Source organism: Mobula birostris, chromosome 7, assembly GCF_030028105.1.
Source record: "Mobula birostris isolate sMobBir1 chromosome 7, sMobBir1.hap1, whole genome shotgun sequence".
In the NCBI taxonomy this organism is placed as follows: domain Eukaryota; kingdom Metazoa; phylum Chordata; class Chondrichthyes; order Myliobatiformes; family Myliobatidae; genus Mobula; species Mobula birostris.
Window position 1 is genome coordinate 92,490,273 of NC_092376.1, and position 24,925 is coordinate 92,515,197.

The following is a 24,925-nucleotide window of genomic DNA, read 5'->3' on the forward strand; positions in this document are numbered from 1 at the left end:
ACCTCAATAGAGCGCCCAGCCTGGATGCTGCACCACGCCACATCGGCCCCAACACCAGCCAGGCGACAACACGGCTTGAGGCCCAGGACTCGCATATACAAGAACATATAGAATATAAGTAAAATACAAGCACGCTAAATATATATGTATATAGTCCAGATCCTTCGGGCAATTGAGATCTTCAGTCAACCATAAATGCGCCATGCTACCCCTGGCACAGACGCCTCTCCTCCGGCAGCTGTAAAGCAGGCAGCCTCGCAGTCTGAGTCCCTGTGTCCATTGAGTGCTGCTAAAATCTGCAGGCGATTACAGCAGAGCTTGTCTTCTGCTGAGCAAAAACCTGGGAAGCAGCACTGACTTGGTTCTGGGTTCTTCATCACACTGCCACCCCCCCCTCCCCCAAGTGGATTCCACCAGCTTCATCCCCTCACTCCTGGTGGCTGCAAACAGGCAACACCATGGCTTGAGGCCTGGTCCTTGTGACGACCAAGGCCAGGCAGCTCCCCTGCCATTCGCCCCTGCTCTTAGCCAATAAATCAACAAATCAAACTTCTGACATACCAGCTTAACAAGGTCCAAAGCGGTCTTGTGATCACAAGAAAAGCGACCAAGGCAACCACTCACTATTTGACTGTAAGCCTCCTTTGACCCAGGCAGAAGCACGTTGTACAGCTCCATTTTCTCATCCAGTGAGCAACTTGCTGATAGTGTAGACCTGCACTACTTGAAGTATAGCAGGATCATTAGAAATGTGTCTAAATAGAAAAGTAGCACCTTTTGTTGACCCCATAGAAGCCGCTATGACTGAACATGCCACCATCTTGCCAGAACAAGATAAAGAGCCCATGGTATTACAGGGAACATAGAAGATATGGCTGACTGACAGGAAGCAAAGAGGGGAAATAAAGAGCGCATTTTCTGGCTGGCTGATGGTGACTAGTAGTGTTCCACAGGGTTCGGTGTTGGGACCACTTCTTTTCATGTTATATGTCACTGACGTAGTTGATGGAATTTATGGCTTTGTGGCAAAGTTTGTGGATGATGCAGCCACAGGTGGAGGGGCAGGTAGTTTTGAGGAAGCAGAGAGTCTGCAGTAGGACTTGGACAGATTAGGAGAATGGGCAAAGAAGTGGTAGATGGAGTGCAGTCTAGGGAATTTCAGAATTTAGACATGCAAAGGGCCTTGGGAGTCCTTGTGCAGCATTCCTTAAAGGTTAACTTGTTGGTAGTAAGGAAAGCAAACACATTGTTAGCATTGATTTCAAGATGACTAGAATATAAAAGCAAGGATGTTATGCTGAGGCTTTATAAGCTTCGGTCAGACCATATTTTTTGGGGCCCTTATCAAAGAAAGGATGACCTAGCATTTGGAGAGGGCCCAGAAGAAGTTAATGAGAATGATTCTAGAGGTGAAAGAGTTAGTGTTTAGATAGCATTTGATGGCTCTGGGCCTATACTCACTGGGATTTATAAGAACGAAGGGTGATATCTTTGAAACCTTCCGAATATTAAAAGGCCTATAAAGAGTGGATATAGAGATGATCCTTCTTATAGTAGGGAGTATAGAATCAAAGGGCATAGCCTCAGAATAAAGGGACAACCATTTACAACAGAGATGAGGAAGAATTTCTTTAGCCAGAGACTGGTGAATTCATTGCCACAGATGGCTGTGGAGGTCAGGTCATTGGGTATATTTAAAATAGGGGCTGGTAGGTTCTAGATTATAAGGGTGTCAAAGACTTTGGGGAGATGTCAAGTGAATGGGGTTGAGAGGGATAACAAATCAGCCATGATGGAATGACAGGGCAGACTCAATGGGTAGAATGACCCCATGACTTATGACCTTATGGTTTCTATCTCCATCTCAAATAGGATCCAGAACCAGGACTGAACAGCCCTCAGGCTCTGACAAAGATCTCACCTTTCCATCTTCTCTCCCTTTCACAGCTCCTACATTCCTTTTGTTACTTTCTCTCTTATAAACAGCTCTAGCTCATCCTATCACCCCTTTCCCATTCCCTTTATTCTACCCATCCTTCTCCAACCCTCTCTGCAGCTAAATCTAACTTGTTTTCTCTCTTCCCCAGTTCTGATGAAGAGATTTTATCTAAAGTGTTAGCTGTGTTTCTCTTTCCAGGTGGTTTTTGCTGCTTGGGCTCTGTGTATCCAGCATTTTCTGTTTATCTCAATAATAAGGATTGGATTTTCATCTTATTTTGCACCATTGTTTGGTCTAACTTGCTAAAATTGCATTGTAGTTTCCATTCTGAAGATTAAACTGATTTCTAGATGTGAGTTTGTTTTGTACAACTGTCTTTTTGCATTATCTGTGTAGATACATTAATGCTTCAGTTGAACAGCGAAGTTTTTATACGGCAATTGATTTTCCTTTTTATAAAGTTCCCCAAATCAGGATTTTAGGAGTATCCTGTTTACAATTTGTATTAATTACATTTACATAAGAATAGTGCCATCTGCTATATTTGATAAGTTCCTTTCTTCGGACATAGAACATACTTCACTGTACAAGCTGTTCAGTCCACAAGATCATGCCAACATGTTAACCTAGTGTAAAATCAATTCGACCCCGCCTTCCCACATAGCCCTCCATTTTTTCTTTCATCCATGTGCCTATCTAAAAGTCTTTTAATTGTTCCTAGTTCTTCCTCTACTATCACCTCTGGCAGTGCATTCCACTCACTTACCACTCTCTGTGTAGAATACCTACCTTTGTCATGCCCCTTATTACTTTCCAATGATCACCTTAAAATGACGGTCCCATATTAGCCATTTCTGCCCTGGGAAAAAGAGTCCGCTGCCCACTCTATCTAAGCCTCTTATCACTTTGTACATCTCTATCAAGTCCGCAATCTTGTAAAAACATTTTCTTTCTAAAAGACAACTGATTTACTCAAGCATTTATCATGTAAGATTTGATTACAATTTTGCTTTTTCCATTTATTTGACTATATTCTTGGATTTGTTGAAAGCTGGTGTAATAATCACTGTAATAATAAATTCTCTCTATTTAATAGTTGGCCCATGGATCTCTGCAGATCCTCACGGGCCTCTTCAGTTTATTCCAGTCATTAGAAATGTTATTATTATTTAATAATTATACCTTAATATTTAAAAACTGTACTTTCAAATTCACCCAATCTTGGATTCCTTTTCCTCCAAGAGCTCTAATCATTAATCTAGTGTTTCTGTTTGTTAGTGTGATCAGCTGTAATATTAGCATTTCAGAGCTCTGTTCTTTTAATAAATCTATTAGGTCCTCCACTTCATGCCTGTACAAATCTTTTTCTGAGGTGATTCAGGAGTTGGAAACCATCCCTGTTGTGTGTTGGGTCTACTAGGGCTCTGCTGCTATTATGAATTTCCTGGAGTCTGGTTTGGGTGTGAGAAGAGGGAGATCTATTTATCTGGTCAGAATGTTTGCTTCATCAAAAGTGGATCTCATGAACCAAACAAGCATAAAAGCACATTGAGCCATGGGAGTCATGAGAGTTAGATACAAATTCAGGTCTGTGGGAAGAGGAATCAGGGAGAAGATTTTGTTTGGATGAGGAGGAAAGCTGGAGGAAGGAAAGGGAACGTAACAAAAACCAAATAAATAGAAGCTCTCTGATTCTTGGATAAGGGTTAATGAAACTGACAGTTTTAGCATCTTAGCTCTTATTTTGCCAACTCTGAAGCAAGCAGTTTGAAAGAAATAGAACTCAAAACTGATTAAGACATGAAAGGAGTCTCGTGTGTTTTTGCATGCTCTCCATGTGACTAGATTTTTTTTCTCTCTTATCCTAAACCTATATCCTCTAGGTATTGATTTCCCAGCCCTTTGGGTGGTTTTGTTGATAGTGAGGAGCATAGCTGTAGGCTACAGGATGTTGTTGATCCAGTGTAAGGTGGGCAGAACAATGGCACACGTTAACTGCAGCTGATGCACTATAATAAGACTTATAAAGGTAGGACATACAAAATAAATGCTGCTGTCTTAATGAGTATTGAGGATTAGAGGACTCTTTGTACAAGTCCAAAGCTCCTTGAAGTTGGTAGCGTAGTAACTAATGTAGTGAGGAAATCAGGTGGGATATCCGCCTTCATAGGCAATGGTAATAGCCTACAAGAGCAGTAAATTTATAGTTTAAAGCATAGGTTCACTCACAATTAGATTACCAATTACAAGTCTGGTTACCACACTATTGAAAACATGAGATCACTAGAAGGTGCAGAGGAGGCCTGCCAGGATGATGCCAAGGATGGAGCATTTCAGTTTCAAGAAGAGACTAGGTTTGTTTTTATTGGAGCAGAGAAGACATACGATACAGAAAAAAATATGTGGAGCATAGATAAGAGTAGATTAAAGGAGAGGTATCTATAATCAGAGAACATGGGTAAAAGTTTAGTGTGAACCTTAGAATCACGACACACTGCTGTGGACAAATTACCACTAAATAGGATTAGTATAGCAAAGTACTGTACTTGATGCTAAATGGATATGGACAAAGGGTCTATTTCTGTGTTGTATGACTGATTAGTAATACATGGTTGTGGGGTGGATGGGAGGGGAGTGAGGTATTACAGAACACTGATTTATTGCTATATGATTCTGACTTAATAAATATGCTCAAGGAAATTGTTTTATTATTCAATTCGTACAAGAATAAACAGATCACACTACTCAAGTAAACACAGCTCCCAATCACATCTGCTGTTCCTGACAATGACAAGTTAATGAGTATTAAATAGTCATTGACAATTCAGTTCAGACAATATTTTGAGGCAAAGCCTGCTGATTTAATATAGGAAACAAACAAATCTCAAAAGAGAGCAACAAAATATTTCCACATCCCTTCTACTATCTGACAGTCCTGACAATAGCAAATTACACGTTTCATCTTAGCTTCCAGACCTTGGCTTAACACTACAGTCCAAAGAAGTCCTGTCTATCAATCACAAAATCTCATTCTTTTGAACACATGATCAAACAATTTTCCACCAAATGACAAATTTAATGAGGCTGTTTAACACATTAACCATTGCCTCTTGACTGTTACTTACACATATCACAGTGTTAATAAACTAAGCAGAATGTAAAATATCAATATTCTAAACTGATTGTAAAGGTCTTGCTATCTTCTTAATCATACTCTACGGAAATGTACAAGTGATCCTATTCAAGTACATGAGTGAAGATGAGAGCCTCTTTTTTAATCTGTACTCTTGATTCAATACATTTGCTGGGTATATCACGATCTACGTTTTACAGTGTGATATAGATCATTTGCAGCTATGGGTAGAGAAATGGCAGATGGAGTTTAAGCCAGAGGTGTTGGGCAAATGCAAGGAGATGGTACACTGTGTAAAGGACAAGACCCTTAACAGTGTAGCTGAATAGAGAGGTCTTGGGATCCATGTTCATATCTCCTTGAAAGTGGCTACACAAGTCAATAAGGTGGATAAGAAGGTTCATGGAATGCTTGCTTTTGTTAGCTGAGGCACTGAGTTCAAAAGTCAAGAGATTATTTTGCAACTTTATAAAACTCCGGTTAGGCTACATCTTGAGTATTGCATACAGTCCTGGTTGCCCCACTCTAGGAAGGATGCTGAGGTTTTGAAAAAGGTGGAGAAGAGGTTTACCATACCAGGTTGATGCCTGGTTTAGAGGGCACATGCTACCATGAGAGGGTGGACAAACTAGGCTTGTTTTCTCCAGAGCGGTGGAGGCTGAGGGGAGATCTGATAGAGGTTTATAAGATTATGAGAGGCACAGACAGGGTAGAGAGGGAGTATCTTTTTCCCAGGGTAGAAATGTCTAATACTATAGGGCATGCATTGGTGGTGAGAGGGAGTAAATTCAAAGGGGATGTGAGGGGTAACTTTTACTCAGTGAGTGGTGGGTGCCTGGAATACACTGAATGGTGTGTTGGTAGGGGAAAATACATTAGAAGCTGAAAATAATCTGGAATGAGCAACTCAGGCGGTTGATGGTTGGGTTGAGTTGTTCTTTGATCTTGGCCAGGGTCCCCAACCTTTTTTGCACTGCGGACCGGTTTAATATTGACAATATTCTTGCAGACCGGCCGACCGGTGTGGGGGGCGGGGGGGGCATAGTGGTGCCAACGGACAAGAGTAGCAGTCAAATACGTTGTTTACCCCGAGAAGGACTACAATGACCATGAAGACTTGCGCTGGCACCAGTACGCATGCGTGAACGTGCCAATTTTCTTTCCTACAAATCATTTTTGGCGATTCTGCTCCGGGGGGCGGGGGTGTGAATCACGACCGGAATATAGGTGATAAGTGGCTAATACACTCAATTTCATTTCTAAAAGTGTTTATCTAACGAATTTAATATTAAACACACAGCGCATATTTTCCTCACCTGAATATACTGAAGTCAATTATCAGGGGAGGAGAGGGGAGCTTGAAGTAAGTGTTGAACGAACTTCCAGTAGAAGTGGTAGAGGCAGGTTCGATATTATCAATTAAAGAAAAATTGGATAGGTATGTGGACAGGAAAGGAATGGAGGGTTGTGGGCTGAGTGCAGGTCGGTGGGACTAGGTGAGAGTAGCGTTCAGCACAGACTAGAAGGGCAGAGATGGCCTGTTTCTGTGCTGTAATTGTTAAATGGTTATATAAGTCACTTATAAGTCAATAGCATCATAACATTTTAAGTAACATTTCAATATTATACACACAGCACATATTTTCGCCATATGAACATATAAAATCATTGCAACACACCAATATCGCTGAATCGTTGGGAGCCCTGAGCTTGTTTTCCTGCAACAAGACGGTCCCATCAAGGGGTGATGGGAGACAGCGATACTCGAAGGGGTTTCCTGATGTCCAGTCTATTCTGCAATTTAGTTTTCGTTGCATTCATTGCAGAGATATGTTGGAAATGGAAGCAACGTTTTCAGTGCTTTCATGGCTATCTCAGGATATCTAGCCTTGACTTTGATCCAACATACTTCTCAGCCCACCGTCATTTGCAAGCTCGAGGAGTTGATCTTCTTCCCGTGCTGACATGGATGACGCGTGGGTAATGACCTGGCGTGCGTTCAAGTTCAACAGTGGACGTAACAGGGAATGAGGAAAGGTGCAGCTGACTCATATCGCCAAATCATATCGTTTCCTCGCAGCCCGGTAGCACATGCTTTGCGGTCCAGCACCGGTCCACGGCCCGGTGGTTGGGCACCACTGGTCTTGGCAATTTCATTGTAATCATTTCATCACCACGTGAGGAGACATTATCAGTACACTATTGAATGTGGTGTGTCCTCCCAATGACTTACCCATGAAGATCAAGAGAGGCACAAATTCGACTGGGAATCAGTGAAAGTCCTGGCACAAGCAAACACGCAGCATACAAGAAAATTCCTAGAGGCACGGTTTGCTGCGCCACTTCTGTAAACAATCACATAGACCTCGATCCTATTTATGAGCCACTGTGGTGTGGTAAAAATTGCTGTCCACAACGCACAAAGTTTGCCACACAGCAATGAGATTTCCTCTCCACGTCACAATAGAGTTTCCGAAATGACGTCCAATCGACTAATTGAAAAGTATATAATGGCCAAATGTTCGGAAGACACACCACAATCAACAGCATACTAACGATATCTCCTCATATGGTGATGAAATGTTTGTAGATCAGTTGCCAAGATAGAGAACAGCTCAATCCAACCACATTAAAGGCTTTTGAAAGATGTTTAGATAGGCACATGAATATGAGGAAAGTGGAGGGATATAGACATTTTGTAGGTAGGAGGGATTAGTTTTTGAGTTTTTCTTTCTTTATTTTTTTGCTGGTTTAGCACAACATCGTGGGCCAGAGGGTCTGTTCCTGAGCTGTACTGTTCTATGCTCTATGTACCAGGTTTCCCAAGCCTTAAAAAGCTGGGACAGAATGGAGGAAAGGATAGCCCAGCCAGAAGCTAAAGGTTTTCCAGCACTGGGCCTAAATTCCCCTACTTTTTGACTCTAAGAGTCACTGTAGCATAGCAGTTAGTGCATCGGTATTACAGTTCAAGAGTTCAGAGTTCAATTCTGACACCATCTGTATGGAGTTTGTACATTCTCCTCGTCAACTGTGTGGGTTTCCTGTGGATGCTCCGGTTTCCTCCAAAGTCCAAAAGCATACCAGTTATTAAGCTAATGTAAATAAGTGAGTTGCTGGGCCAGAAGGGGTTGTTCCACGCTACATATCTAAATAAATAATTAAATATTCAAAAGGCAAAATTCCACAACTCAGAATAAATCTCAACTTCAGAGTTAAGGCATTGAATGAGTGAGCATGCACAGAAATAGAAACCTCACACTGCTCAATTTAGTTTGAGATTATGGCCTGTCTATGACTTGTTCATGTCTCCATACCAAGAAACATGATTTTTTTTATGACAAACTTGCAACACCTTATCACTCCATTCTTATCTCATCCCCACCACAACCATTTCCCATGAAAGCCTTTGTAATACTGTTTGCTGAAATCCAGAATTAGCCTTTTTTTCTTTCATTTTCCTCTCTTCCCTGCAGGTGTATTACTTCTTGTTAGTTAAAAAGTGGATAGATTCGGAATCAGAATCAGGTTTAATATCACCTGCATGTGTCATGAAATGTGTACAATACAATACATGATAAACATAGAAAAAGGTGAATAAATGAATTACAGTAAGCATATAGATGTATATTAAATAGTTAAATTAAGAAACAGAAGTCAAAAAGTGAACTAGTGTTCATGGGTTCAATGTCCATTTAGAAATTGGGAGGCAGAGGGGAAGAAGCTGTTCCTGAATCATTGAGTGTGTGCCTTCAAGCTTCTGCACCTCCTTCCTGATAGTAACAATGAGAAAAGAGCATGTCCAGGGTGATGGTAGTACAAAGAAGGTTCACCAGATTGATTCCTGGGAGGTCAGGACTTTCATATGAAGAAAGACTGGATGAACTGGGCTTGTACTCGTTGGAATTTAGAAGATTGAGGGGGGATCTGATTGAAACGTATAAGATCCTAAAGGGATTGGACAGGCTAGATGCAGGAAGATTGTTCCCGATGTTGGGGAAGTCCAGAACGAGGGGTCACAGTTTGAGGATAGAGGGGAAGCCTTTTAGGACCGAGATTAGGAAAAACTTCTTCACACAGAGAGTGGTGACTCTGTGGAATTCTCTGCCACAGGAAACAGTTGAGGCCAGTTCATTGGCTATATTTAAGAGGGAGTTAGATATGGCCCTTGTGGCTACGGGGGTCAGGGGTTATGGAGGGAAGGCTGGGGCGGGGTTCTGAGTTGGATGATCAGCCATGATCATAATAAATGGCGGTGCAGGCTCGAAGGGCTGAATGGCCTACTCCTGCACCAATTTTCTATGTTTCTATGTTTATAATGGATGCTGCCTTCTTGAGGCACTGCTCCCTGAAGATGTCTTGGATACTACTGGGGCTCATACCTGTGATGGAGATGACTAATTTTACTAATTTTGTAGCTTCTTTTGGTCCTGTGCAGTTGAACCCAACCCCAACACACACACACACACACACACGCACACACACCAGTAATGCAGCCAGTCAGAATGCTCTCCACAGTACATCTATAGAGGTTTTTGGGTGTTTTAGGTAACAAAACAAATCTCCTCAAAACTCCTGATAAAATATAGCCACTGTCTTGCCTCATTTACAGTTGCATCGATATGTTGGGACCAAGTTAGATCCTCAGAGACATTGACACCCACGAAATTGAAATTGCTCACTCTCTCCACTTCTGATCCCTCTATGAGGATTGAACATTCATTGATATTTTTAGGAAATAATTTTTATTTAATTTCGAATCAAGATTTTAGTTATTGTTATTTCTATGCTGACAGGTTAAACTAAATATACTGTAAATATTCAAAGTCAAATTCAACTCACAGGGAATGAAATTTTATTGAAAGAACCAATATAAACTTCATACTTATAATCCCAATGGAATCTATTTTGGATTACTATTGTACAGTTAGTCAAATCGTTTTTTTTTTACAGATAAGCCGGGGTGACGTGCTTATGAAGTACTGGCAAGCAGATCACCTCAGTGATCAATGTCTTCAATTGGAAAAGAAAATTCTCATCTGTCAAAAAGGTAACAAAAACATTAGCAAGATATCTGAGCCACACACACAAAATGCTGGTGAATGCAGCAGGCCAGGCAGCATCTGTAGGAAGAAGCACAGTCAACGTTTGGTTTATTTGATTTATTTCCTTTCACATTCTCAGTCAATGCTATGATAAAACTTTTACGGCTAAATAAATGGTGCTTCTGTTGTAAGATTTTTTGTACATGTTTGTGAATTTGTGATTTTTTTAAATTGTAACACCTCAGAATAGATAAATAAATCAAATCCAAATGAACTAAATAAAAATAGCTGATATGTAATGTGCTGTGCATTTCTCATGACTATTAATTGATTGTAGTTCTTGATATTAGTTCACCAGATAGTCTGTTGACCCGTACATTTTATTGTGTGAACTGCGGATGCATAATTCTTTTCCCTAACGGTAGTTGTCAGAGAATTTCTAGCCCGCCAACGATTGCTGCAGAGGATGAACATCAGAGAAGAGGTTAATTCTATTGAAAGATTCTTGCAGTTTGTGGAAGACATGGGACTGAAAACTTATGATTCCTTGGTCATTCAAAATGCAACTGACATTGCACGGGAAAATGACAGGATTCGGAATGAACTTAATGCAGTTTACATGAGGGAAAAGTTCGAGGCACAACACAAAGGCGAGCCAGTCACAATCCGGTAAGCATGAGTGTCTATTATCATGTGTAGCATGAAGAACGATGCTGATGTTGCAAGAGGCCAAGAAGTTTTAACCTTAGAAAGGACTTTGTAATGTTAGAAAGGACTTTAAAGAGCCAGATAATTAGCTGTAAATGTTTCAAATATGATTGTGAATGTATTTAAAGAGATAAAAGATACAAATCAAGTATTGCAGTAAAAGAGTGAAACCAGTGTACTAAAAGTTTTTGAGCTAGAAAGAGTTAATCTTTTTGTGTCATCCCACGAGGCTGCTGACACTGAAGCAATGGCGAGACTGCTCATACACTGTCATCTATTTTCCCACTTGTAAGCAGCATTGGGGGAATCTGAGTTCCCATTGCAGCACAAGACAATTCATCATTCAAAAATAAGTGGGATATTTGAATCAGCTTTTTTAAGATTAAAGACACAAAGTAGTGAAAATTATTGTAATTGCAGAATGCAAAAATGAACAGCAGCAGACAGACAGATTTTTCATAGATTTGTGTTTCACAGGAGCAGTGTATCCACCCTCACCTCACAGTAGGGGTGTTGGTTGACTGCTTTTGTGTAAAGCTGGCATTATATTTGCATGAGCAGGTTCATTGTTCTAATTCAGCATCTGGGCATCATTTTAATTTCAGATCCGGCGATGGGTGTGGAAAGGTCATTGAAGAGAATTATCTGGGCTGCCGAATGCTGAAGCATTTTCACTGGAGCTCGGTGACTGTACCTACTTTTGTCGATGGGTTGGCACATTCTGTGATTGGATCGTCCATCAGATCACCCTCCCTTCAGTCAGTATTCACTATGGATGATAGCAATGGCCTGCAGTCACCACGGAAACAACCTCCTCCTAAACCAAAGAGGGACCCCAGTACGCGATTGAGTGCTTCATATGAGGCTGTGACTGCATGTTTATCGCCGGCTTCTAAAGAAGCAGCAAATGAAGGTTTGAAGAATGATTGTTCACATTAAGAAATAGTGTAAAATTAGACTAAACTGGACAATTCTTCTTGGTGATTAGCCTGCCCATTTGTGTAATTTAGTGGTGTCATGGGTGATTTAACTGCCAAGTGATTATCTATATATGTAGTTTCTCAATATCTTACCTTTTTTCCCAGTACTTTGCATGATTTTTATTAAAAACAACAATTCTCAGTAATCAGCTACAAATAAAATAATAGCACTGAAATGGTGGTTTCACAAAGCATAAGCAATATCTTGGTAACATAGCAGTGTTTCAAAAGATGTAAACAGCATTAATAAATAGGGTCAAATGTCATTAAAAGGAGAGAAGGGGCCATTCAACCCATTATTTGGGTGCTACTTCTTTGTGAGAGCCATCCAATTTGTCACATTCTTCTACATGCTTTTGAAAGACCTTTTCAAGTGCACCCATCCTTTACAAGGTTCGATACCATTTAGTCAACATAAATGGAAATCTGATAATGGGAAATAAATTGTATTTTACTGTAGCTGTTCCTGACGTTGTCAGAATCGCGTTAAAATTACCCCAGTATCTCCGTCATTTACTCGCTAAAGTAAGTTTGCCTGTTCAATAGATGTAAAAGAAAGCATCATTACACAATTGTTAGCCAACAGGTGGCGCTGTTTAAACTTCAATTTATGTTCCTGTAATGTGAAGCTTCTTCCTTAGAGGCTGTGATTGGAAAACTAGCCATTTTAAATTACAATTAAAAAAATTAAATTTGCAACACTATAAGTAATGATTAAAATTACTTCACATATTTCTTCTATTTACTCTGAAATATATGTGAAACTAATTTAAGTGGGAAATTCTAATTTATATTAATAAGAAATTATAATATATACTCCTATCAATAATTAGTTGAATTTATATGATATGCAAAGACTGGGTTTAAATTATTAGCTTAATCCACTGCATTATGTATCTCTGCCCTAAATTCCTTGATACAACAGAAGGAAAACCTTGCCCTTCATGACCTAGGACATGTCTAAATGTTTAGTTATGCTTTTAATGGAGGATTAATGACAGCCCCAATTTATGTAAGGCAAGATGCTACAATTAACAGACTGATCAAACTAGATCATCTGTTTCAGCAAAGTTGACAGAGTAAATTATTTGATTCAAGATTGTTTAATGTCATTTCCAGTAGACAAATGTAAAGGAGAACAAAATAATTGTTACTCCCAATCCGATGCAATAAAAATCAACGTAATAAAATAAAGAACACAATAATTAAGACGAACATAATCCATTTAAATACGTAAGATAGCTTGTATACATAGACTGATTGTATGCCCATAAAGTAACATGAAGCACAGGAGTGTCTGTACGTAAGGTGACTCTGCCAGGAAATGATAAAGTAGTGGTGGTTGGGGGTTTGGAGGGATGGATTAGTGAGTAGAGGTGTTGATCAGCCTTACAGCTTGGGGAAAGTAACTGCTTTTGTGTCTAGAGGTCCTGGCGTGTATCCTCTGTTACTGGGGTGGGACAAAACAGTCTATGAGCAGGTTGGCTGGGATTGGCTAATTGCAAAAACTCCATAGAATTTCTTTGAAATAACACCATATAACCTTTTACTTTAATGAGTACTGCCTCTGTGTCATAATGGTGTGTCAGCCAATGTTTTATAGCCAGGTCTCTGGGGTGAGATTCCTTCCAGAGAGGGACAAGTTTGCTGCCAATGAATCATGATGCTCTCTAAGTAGATAAAACATAAAAACCTGCTGAACACCACAGTCTCCAAGCTGCCTTATTCATCTGAAGGCTGCAGTTTCAATTAAAATATTTCTTCAACATTTTTGTCGTTTTCACAATCTCTGGTTTCATCTGCAGCTCCCGGCCCCTCATAAACCTTTATTAAAGTGCAACATAGTCTTGTATTACAATATTTTCTTCAATAATTTTGAATCCAAGGAAATGTATATGTTTTCTTGAATAGCCACAATGTTTTTCTAAAATATTTTCAATTTGGTAAGTGCTCCTTGCTTCATTAATTTGTTCAGCATAGTTAGCTATTCTTCTGATGTTATATCACTTCTGACCTTCAGCATTCTACAAAGCAAATGAAAGTTTAACAACCTTAGCATTCCCTGTGCAGAAATATAAATATCCAATTGTGTTGTTCTTACATGCTGTAATATTTTAAATATGTAATTCAAAAAATAGTTGAGAACAATACTCCTTATTTGAACCTGGAAGGCTCACAGAGAAGGTGACAGTAAATGAGGGGTCATAAAAGTATTAGATCTCAGCTGTTAAACCTTAATGTGAAGTGTGAGAGAAAAATCTTATCCTGAATTTTCCCCTTCAAACATTATATTGCATAACTTTTTCAGGTTTGTTATGCCAGAATATGCATTCTACATTTTCTTTTCAGAAGTTTAAGCTTTACACATGTAACTTAGTTGTCAGAAATGCCATTTAAACTGGTGGCTGTGGATGGTCACAGTACTGAGGGAACTGACGATTAATATGATGATAACAATCAGGTCTCTCATTTTCATTCTGTACTTTTCCCCCTGACCATTTTATTTTTACTATCCTGGAAAAGGAAAACAGGTACAGCACATCTGAGCAACTGATTTGTAGAACAGTTTACCTGCATGTAGACCTTGTCCTGGTCATTCAGCAGAATTTTCAGGAAAAAGGGACAAATGACAAGAGGTATTTCTTTTTGCCCATCCGGCCCTACAGTTGACATTATAATGAGATATCAGAAGGTCTCAAGGGAAATTTCCAACCAAAATTTTCCAGATGGTTTTCTTACTCACAGTCAATTCTAGCATTGCATCCCAAATTAGGTTTACAATTCACCCTCCTCTGAAAACAAGGACATTTTTTGAGAAATCTGGCCATTATTCTGCAAAAAGAATAATTGGGTGTTTGTTGTATGTCATAGCAAATAATTATTTCAATTAAGAGATACAATTTCTGAATGAAATGTGATCTTTAACTGAAGATTCATGTTAAACAAATTAAGGTATGGGTAAGGGAGATGGAAATAAATGAGTTAATTAAGCTGTTGGGACTCGAGAATCAGAATTGATTTGCATAGAATGAGAAGAATGAAAATTAATTAATTAGTAAATAAAAGTAGAAGTTGAGTGGAGGGGACATCAGGACAGGTTCAGTAATATTGGACAAAAGATGATCTATGGCCAGATTTATAAACAAAAAGAAATTAATTTTAGCAAAATTAACAGAATATTAAAGAAAAAAAATAAAAGAAATAAAGTTGCTTCACACAAAACTGTTAGAAATTGCTGTAAAAGAATTAATTAGACTGGTGTCTAAACAGCTTAAAAGATTGTCAAAAATAGTTAAACAGGAGGTGAAGCTGAAAATTAAAATTAGCCCTCGACATCTGCAGCAAATGAAGGATATGGTGTGGTGTGGGCTTGTTTAATAAGCCCTGAACAGTCTTGCAAATTGTTAAATAAATTAAAGGTCCCTGTGTTCTTTACAGGAAGAAAATCTCATCCCTATGAAAATATAGTGACTAATATCTCACCAAAATTCACAAAGAAGCCTATATTAATCCCTCAGTGTGACCGTCCATAACTTCAGTTACATAACTGATGGATAGATTTGTTGTTCAAGAATTTTTAAAATGTAAATCTATTTTTCTTCCATCCAATGCTGATTAATCCTTTTTATAAAGGATTAATCAGCATTTACGTTCTCCTTCAATTCGTTTTTATCTGCATCAATGCCAGATGGAAGAGCAATGAAAAACAGTTAGAAACATAAATGTGAATATGAAATTAAATTTGCCATTTTTCTGTAGGGGCACTCAACCATCCTTCACATAATAGGGTCAGCGCATGCACACGGATTGCCAGCTTAAAGTTTTACCTAACTTTGTGGATGCTGTTTTTAGTGATGAGTGAAGAGGTTGTTCTCTTCTTGTGCCCATTTCCCATGCTCCTATTAGAAGGAAGAAAATGGCATTCAGAACTGCAAAATAGAATTGGGAATTCAGTATCATTCCAAAGTGCTGTCTAGTGCTCGAGGACTGATTTGGAATAGATTGTTGACAAAGTAAAACTGGGTGAGAATTCAGTTTATGTTAATGAGGAACAGAAGGTTCGCACATTAAAAAATAAATTTTCTGGCCAAGGTTTAGGGAGAAGTAAATTAATGAATGACAGATAAATTAATAGACAGTCAAACTGACAGTCAATAAGAGCATTGAAGATGTTGGAAATCTGGAACAACACATCTAGGACAGTCGATGTTTCAGGCTGAAACGCCAACTGTTCATTTCCCTCCAAAGATTCTGCACGGCCTGCTGAATTCCCGCAATATTTACTGTTTCTTCAGTCAAACTGACAGATATCTTTGAAAGACAATTTATTTAAGCATCACTATTTCATAAATTCAATAATTCAATATTTGACAAATATTTGCCTCCTGGGACAGGAACTCTTGTTTTTGCCAAGCTTAGATTTCTAAACACAACAGCTGCCGCTTGTAAAAATTATACAGTTGTAAGTTATAATTGCAACAATATTCATTGCTTAGCTTCTGGTCATAAATGGAAGCCAGCATTCAGTTCTTAAACTGTAAATGGCAAGCAGTAATAAACTTGCAGTTAAAACACAGCTTTGCAAATACACTCTGTTTATAGAGCAGATTGCTGCCCCGAACACTTAACTTACTGCTGAGGAGGTGCAGTATAAATAGGTTAATTCATTTTGCTTGTTTCAAAACAGACAATGCTAGCTAGGTTGCTTAGTTTAAGGAAGCTATCAAACCAGATGGAGACAATCACTTAGCATATCAATAACCATAAGACCATAGGACATAGTAGCTGAATTACGCCATTTGGTCCATTGAATCTGCTCCGCCATTCATTCACGGCTGATCCTTTTTTTCCCCTCCTGAACCCCATTTCCCAGCCTTCTCCCCGTAACCTTTGATACCATGTCCAATCAAGAACCTATCAAGCTCTTCCTTCAATAAACCAACAACCTGGCCTCCACAGCTGCATGTGGTAACAAATTCCACAAATTCACCACCCTCTGGCTGAAGAAATTTCTTAGCATCTCTGTTTTAAATGGATGCCCCTCTATCCTGAAGTTGTGCCCTCTTATCCTAGACTCCCCCGCCATGGGAAACATCCTTTCCACATCTACACTGTCTAGGCCTTTCAGCGTTTGAAAGGTTTCAATGAGATTCCCCCCCATCCTTCTGGATTCCAGCAAGTACAGACCCAGAGCCATCAAAAGTTCCTCATAGGATAACACTTTCATTTCTGGAACCATCCTTCTGAACCTCCTCTGTAACCTCTCCATTGCCAGCACATCTTTCTAAGATGAGGGGCCCAAAACAGTTCACAATACTCAAGGTGAGGCTTCACCAGTGCCTTATAAAGCCTCAGGATCACATCCCTGCTCTTGTATTCTCGACCTCTTGAAATGAATGCAAACATTGCTTTGCCTTCCTCACCATCGACTCTACCTGCAAGTTAACCTTTGGGGTGTTCTACACAAGGCCCTTTGCATCGCAGATTTTTGGATTTTCTCCCCATTTAGAAAATAGTCTGCACATTTATTTCTACTTCCAAATAGCACGACCATGCATTTTCCAACATTGTATTTCACTTGTCACTTTCTAGTCCATTCTGCTGATCTGTCTAAGTCCTTCTGCAGCCTACCTGTTTCCTCAACATTACCTACCCCTCCATCAATCTTCATATCATTTGCAAACTTGGCAACAAAGCCATCTATTCCATCATCTCAATTATTGATATACAGCATAAAAAGAAGTGGTCCCAACACTGACCTCTGCAGAACAACACTAGTCACTGGCAGCCAACCAGAAAAGTATCCTTTTATTCTTCCTCACCGTCTCCTAAAAGTTAGCCAGTGCTCTAACCATGTTAGTAACTTTCCTGTAATCCCATGGGTTCTTAACTTGGTAAGCAGCCTCATGTATGGCACCTTGTCAAAGATCTTCTGAAGTTCCAAATATACAACATCCACTGCATCCCCTTTATCTATCCTACTTGTAATCTCCTCAACGAATTCCAACAGGGTCATCAGGCAAGATCTTCCCTTAAGGAAACCATGCTGACTTTGTCTTCTCTTGTCCCATGTCACCAAGTACTCCATACCCTCCTCCTTAATAATTGACTCCAACATCTTCCCAACCACTGAGGTCAGGCTAACTGGCCTATAATTTATTTTCTGCTGCCTTCCTCCTTTCTTAAAGAGTGGAGTGCCATTTGAAATTTTTCAGTCCTCTGGCACCATACCAGAGATTTTGGAAAGGTCATTACTAATGCCTCCACAGTTACTGCTACCTCTTTCAGAACCCTAGGGTGCTGTTCATTTGGTCCAAGTGACTTATGTACCCTCAGGTCTTTCAGCTTTTTAAGCACCTTCTCCCTGGAAAATAGTAACTGTACTCATTTCTGTCCCCTCACACCCTTTAACATCTGCTAGTATCTTCCACAGTGAAAACTGATGCAAAATACTCACTTAGTTCATCTGCCATCTCCTTGTCCCCATTATTATTTCTCCACCCTCATTTTCTACGAGTCCTATATTCACTCTCATCTCTCGTTTACTTTTTACATACATGAACAAGCTTTTACTATGCACTTTCATTTTTCTTTTTTTCCCTTCTAATGATTCTTTTAGTTGCCCTCTGTAAGTTTTTAGAAGCTCCTGAATCCTCTGTCTTCCCACTAATTTTTGCTTTGATGTGCTTTGCGTTTGCTTTTACATTGGTTTTGACTTCCCTTGTCAGCCATGATTGTACTATTTTGCCATTTTTGAAATGTATCTGTCCTGCACCTTCCTCATTTTTCCCAGAAATTCAAACAATTGCTTCTCTGATGTCATCCCTGCCAGCATCTCCTCACAATTTACTTTGGCCAACTCTTCTCTCATAGCATTTTAATTTCCTTTACTCCACTGAAACACTGCTATGTCAGACTTTACTTTCGCCCTATCAAATTTCAAGTTGAACTCAATTATATTGTGATCACTGACTCTTAAGTGTTCTTTTACCTTAAGCTCCTTGATAACTGATCTATTAATACGCTGAAAGATTTGTGTACCCATAAAGTTAGCTTCATAGCATTAATTGTAGGTAGCTGGGAACTGTATCTCTAGGAAGCTTTTAGACCATTTGTGTTAAATGGGCATCTGAGGGAATATGTCTGGTGTGTCATGTCACTCAAGTGGCAAAGAAACTATGAAAATGAAGAGATCAGTTCAGGCTTATTAGTAATCAGGTAAGCAAAATCAAGAGCATGAAAGAAACAGGGGGCATTCCACTGCCTTCGATTTTTGTGACAGTTGACCGAAACACCTGTAAATTGGGACATGTAGTTTTAGCTTATAGGAATTATAACTGTGTTTTGGAAATCCATTGTGCTTTAGAAATGATTTGTAATTTGAAAGTTTTTTTATGATAAAAAAACTTCTGTGAGTTTTAAATGTGTTTTAAGAATGGTGTTTGGTTTTAAATACCTATCACTGAAAATAAATGAATGGTGCTTTAAACTTCTTTGTTAGCTGGCAATATCTTCTCCTTGGTAGAGAGGAAGAACCCACCACTGAAATAGTGAATATTGGCAGCTAAACTTGCCATGGAAAACATACAGGGAAGTGAACTAGTCTTTGAAGATTGGGTAGTTGTAATTTAACCTCCCTTTAATGAGAGTACCCATGGCTATTTATATTGGATAGGGCTTAAGGTTTTCATTTGAGTTTGGAACTTTGCGGTCAGCAAGCCCAATACAATAACAAAGAAAATTTACTCGACTCACAATATTTCTACATCATCAGACCTGTAAGTACAAAAAAATTAGGACCTGATTCTAAAATCTCAGGTTGCACATAACAACTCTAGGCAGATTTTGCAGTATTTCAGGTTTTTAATATCTCAGTTAAATTGTTATTAATTTGTTCAAACAATGTGACAATTTAAGTCATGCTATAATTTCCACTTGTGATTTTTCATCAGATTATCTGAATTTTCTTACTTGAATAAGCTTTAACAAACCTCTGGATAATTCAAATGAAAACCTATGAAAGATCAGAATCAGAATCAGGTTTATTGTCACTGGCATGTGTCATGAAACTTGTTAACTTAGCTGCAGCAGTTCAATGCAATACATAATATAGAAGAAAAAAAATAATAATAATAATAAATAAATTACAGTATTTGTATATTGAATAGATTAAAATCATGCAAAAAACAGAAATAATATATATTAAAAAAGTGAGATAGTGTTGAAGGGTTCAATGTCTATTTAGGAATTTGATGGCAGAGGGGGAGAAGCTGAGTGTGTGCCTTCAGGCTTCTGTACCTCCTTCCTGATGGTAACACTGAGAAAAGGGCATGCCCTGGGTGCTGGGGGTTCTTAATAATGGACGCTGCCTTTCTGAGACACTGTTCCTTGAAGATGTCCTGGTTACTTTGTAGGCTAAAACCCAAGATGGAGCCAACTAAATTTGCAACATCCTGTAGCTTCATTTGGTCCTGTGCAGTAGCATCCCCCCACCATACCAGAAGGTGATGCAGCCTGTCAGAATGTTCTCCACAGCATATCTATAGAAGTTTTTGAGTGTATTTGTTGATATACCAAATCTCTTCAAACTCTTAAGGAAGTATAGTTGCTGTCTTGCCTTCTTTATAACTTTATTGATATGTTGGAATCAGGTTAGGTCCTCAGAGATCTTGACACCCAGGAACTTGAAGCTGCTCACTCTCTCCACTTCTGATCCCTCTATGAGGATTGGTATGTCTTCCTTCGTCTTGCCCTTCCTGAAGTTCACAATCAGCACTTTCATCTTACTGACATAGAGCTGCAACACCACTCCACTAGTTGGCATATCTCACTCCTGTACACCCTCCCGTCACCATCTGAGATTCTACCAACAATGGTTGTATCATCAGCAAATTTATAGATGGTACTTGAGCTATGCCTAGAGCAGAGGGCTAAACACACACCTTTGAGATGCACCAGTGTTGATCGACAGCGAGGAGGAGATGTAATCGCCAATCTGCACAGATTGTGGTCTTCCAGTTAGGAAGTCAAGGATCCAATTGCAGAGGGAGGTACAGAGGCCCAGGTTTTGTAACTTCTCAAGCAGAATTGTGGGCATGATGGTATTAAATGCTGAGCTATAGTCGACGAACACTATCCTGACATAGGTGTTTGTGTTGTCCAGGTGGTCTAAAGTCGTGTGAAGAGCCATTGAGATTGCATCTGCCATTGACCTGTTGTGGTGATAGGCAAATTGCAATGGGTCCAGGTCCTTGCTGACGCCGGAGGTCAGCCTAGTCATGACCAACCTCTCAAAGTATTTCACCACTGAAGGTGTGAGTGCTACCAGGCAATAGTTACTTGTTACATACACCTGTTAGGGTGCATTCTCCAGTTACCTTATAAAGGAACCATAGCCTTTAGCCAGGAACAGATGTCATCAGGTGGTTCCCAACCTTCACCGAGTGTTTCGACTCTTAACCACGACACTCTCCAGTTGGTGGGCCGGCAGTGGTGGCCAAATCACTCCCCATCTGCTCTTGGCTTCCAGCTCCCCTTCTCTAGCCTACTCCAAATCCAACAAGAGGCTCGTTCTGCCTCTTCCCCATCCTACGAGCTGCTTGTTTTTTGCTCCTTTCGTCCAGGCCCAGATCTGACAACAACCGCCATGCTGATTTGGCTGGGAAACCTCTGCAGCCGATCTCTTCCAACCATGCCTGCCATCCCTTGTCTTTACACTCCTGCACTAAGGGCTGGTACTTCAAGGCCTTTCTCTCATGGGCCTCTTCCCGTCTCTCCTCCCACGACACAGTCAGCTCAACCAGAATTATTTTCTTGTCTTCGGTTGACCACAGTACAATGTCCGGGCGTAGGGTTGCGTGCACCACATCCGGAAACTGCAGCCTCCTTCCCACATCGACCCTCATCTCCCAGGACCCGGCCGTTAGCAGCAGATTGGGCTTTGGTTGTTTGGTTACGAAAGGCCTGGCTCCCTCTTCGATGAAGGTGATGGCCTTCCTCAAATCTGTGCCAGCCGTCCTCTTCTTGTATCTCTCCCGCTCTAGTGTGTCAGCAAGAGCCAGAAGCACCTTATCATGGCGCCACCTATACCGTCCTTGAGTTAGAGCTGTGTTACACCTGGACAGTATATGCGCCAGTGTCCCCTTTTGACCACAGAGCTTACAGTTCGGGTCCTCTCTCATCCCCTATGTGTACAGATGTAATGGTGAAGGAAGTGTGTCATAAACGGATCGCAAGAGGAAGGAAATATGGAAGGGCTCCAGTCTCCATAACTCTACCCATGAGATCTTGTGCTTAGGCAGATCCCATTTTGTCCAGGCACCCTGGGACCCTTGTTCCACTGCCTTTGAAATCCACTTCTCTTCCTCGCGGATCCATACTTCTGCTTGTATCATGTCTCACCTGTTCCTTATGCTTGCGTTTCCCCACTGCTGGAAGTGAACTGAGCCGAGGCCTTACCGCCTGAAGCAGGGGCTGCCGATGATATCTCGCAGCTTCAGAGAACACACTGCCTCCTCCACAGCTGCGCTGGCTGCCCACTTGCGCCCAGATCTGGTTGTAACACCTGCTTGCTTTACCAAGACGTCATTGGAATCTCTCAAGCTTAATAAGGCTCTGCATTTTGCCACCTTGAATTCCTCCACAACAGATGACAGGGGAAGTTGCAGTTGTCCAGAATGAATGTAGAGGCCCACTGAAGAGAAGCTTGGGGGAACTCTCAACCATCTCTGCAGGTGCTTGTTGGTTTTCCTCTCGATGCCTTCTATGGCAGTCATGGGGAACTCATTAAGTGTGAAGAGCTAGAGAAGCCTGGGCAGAATGCCATATTGGTACAGTCAGGTCTTGAATTTACCCGGAACTCCGGATTTGTCGATCTTTTTCAGCCATTCGTCTGTCTGCTTCACAGCATTGGTGACATTGGCCCCATCTGTTAGTGACACATTAGACCACTTCCCCAAGCATTTTATCAGGTTATCTTCGATGGCAGGGATGACCTCACCCTGAACTTGGAGGCTAAACTTGCTAGTAACTTTGCCCTTTCTGATCACCATGCACCTGTCATTAAGGCAACTCACACTATTCTTCTTAGGGCACTGGTATAATTGTTGCCTTCTTGAAACAAGTGGAAACTTCCACCGATAGCAGTGAAAGGTTGAAAATGTCCTTGAATACTCACGCTAGTTGGTTGGCACAGGTTTTCAGAGCCTTACCAGGTACTCCATTAGGACCGTCTGCCTTGCGAGGGTTCACCCTCTTTAAAGACAGTGTAACTCTGTTTCTGCCTCTGAGACAGAGATCACAGGATCATTAGGTGCAGCAGGGATCTTCATATTTGTAGTTATACTCTCCCTTTCAAAGCAGGCATAGAAGGCTCTGAGTTTGTCTGGTAGTGAAGCATCACTGCCATTCATGCTATTGGGTTTCGCTTTGTAGGAAGTAATGTCTTGCAAACCCTGCCAGAATTGTCATGCATTCGATGTTGCCTCCAACTTCATTCAAAATTGTCTCTTTGCCTTTGAAATAGCCCTCCACAAATCATATCTGGTTTTCTGGTACAGGCCTGGGTCGCCAGACTTGAATACCACAGATCTAGCTTTCAGCAGACGACGTGCCTCCTGGTTCATCCATGGCTTTTGGTTTGGGAATGTACAGCAAGTCTTTGTAGGCACACAATCATCCACACAGGTTTTAATGAAGTCAGTAACATCTGCAGCATACTCATCTAGGTTTGAAAATGAACCCCTGAATACAGTCCAGTCTACCAATTCAAAACAGAATTCAAAGGATATCAGAATTTGGTGAGAGATGTCAAGGAGTTTGGTGGGAATAGTTAGAATCTTTTGCCTTCAGAGCCAAACTCAAGTTAAGTGTCAAACCAAATGGGAAACTAACCTGCATATTTTGTATTCTATTTTCTATCCAAATATGATTGTCATCATGCTGCCATCCTAAGCGCTTTGTTGTTGTTCAGTTGTTCAGTCGAGTCCAACTCTTCACATTGTTTGTCACTGATTTAGATAATGGAATTGATGGCTTTGTGGCAAAGTTTGTGGATGATATGAAGATAGGTGGAGGGGTAGATAGTGCTGTGGAAGCAATGTGATTGGAGCAGGACTTAGACAAATTGGAGGAATGGGCAAAAGAATGGAAGATGATATACAGTGTTGGGAAAGGTATGATAATGCATTTTGGTAAAAGGAAAAATAGTGCGGACTATTATCTAAATGGAGAGAAGGCTCAAACATCAGAGATGCAGAGGAACTTAAGCCGGAGATGGTGTCTCTCTGCAAGTGGAGTAGCGGCAATCTTGTGCTGCTCCTAGTTTTGTTTCTCTCCCCCTAGTTTAAACTTCGAATTTAAAATTTTTATTTGATGAATTTTGAGGGGGAACAATAGGTCTGTATCTACGAGGAGTGGGAAGAACTTGTCTGAACCTAGCAACAAAGGTAATGGGAAAGGAAAGATGCAAAAGGAAAGATCTGATCAGATGCCACCATGGGCTGAAGATATCGTTCGGACACTGAATGCAGTTAAAGATCAGAATGGATCAATTAAAGACCAACTGGAAAAGAATAGTAATGAAATGAAGTCATTTCTGGGAAAACTTAAAGATTTGGAAACTCAAGTTATTACACACGAAGAGGAATTGAAGATAACTAAGCAAAACTTGTTTGAAGCTACAACCCGTTTGGAAAGATATCAAAATAAGATTTTAGACCTGGAAGCTAGGTCTCGCCAAAGGAATATGCGAATTGTTGGGCTGAAAGAAGGAGCTGAAGATGGAGAGTTAACTGCTTTTTTTGGTAAGCTTTTTCATACTTTATTTCCTATTATAGTATCACAGCCGCCTGCTATAGAAAGAGCACACAGAGCTTTTACTTCGAAATTCAAAGATCCAAATAAGCCAAGATCTGTTTTGGTTTGTTTTCATCACTTTAAAATTAAAGATCAAATAATGCGACAGGCAAGAAAACAGAGAGTTTTTAGATTTAAGGAATCCGAGCTCCATTTTTATGAAGAATATCTGAAGGAGGTAATGGGACAAAGATCAAGATTTGCTCTGGTAATGAAACAGGCATATGATAAGAAATTCTTCCTTCTTTGCGTTACCCAACAAGAATTA

The 24,925-nt window shown here is 40.2% G+C and overlaps 1 protein-coding gene across 1 annotated transcript in view; it reads left to right on the forward strand.

Moving 5' to 3' along the window:
- myo16 (myosin XVI) overlaps positions 1–24,925 on the forward strand; it is a 541,014-nt gene that overhangs the window by 427,878 nt on the left and 88,211 nt on the right. Inside the window, exons 28-30 of the mRNA XM_072264587.1 lie at positions 10,023–10,119; positions 10,540–10,783; positions 11,428–11,735. Coding sequence (XP_072120688.1) covers positions 10,023–10,119; positions 10,540–10,783; positions 11,428–11,735 — 649 coding nt within the window. The remainder of the gene's footprint in view (positions 1–10,022; positions 10,120–10,539; positions 10,784–11,427; positions 11,736–24,925) is intronic.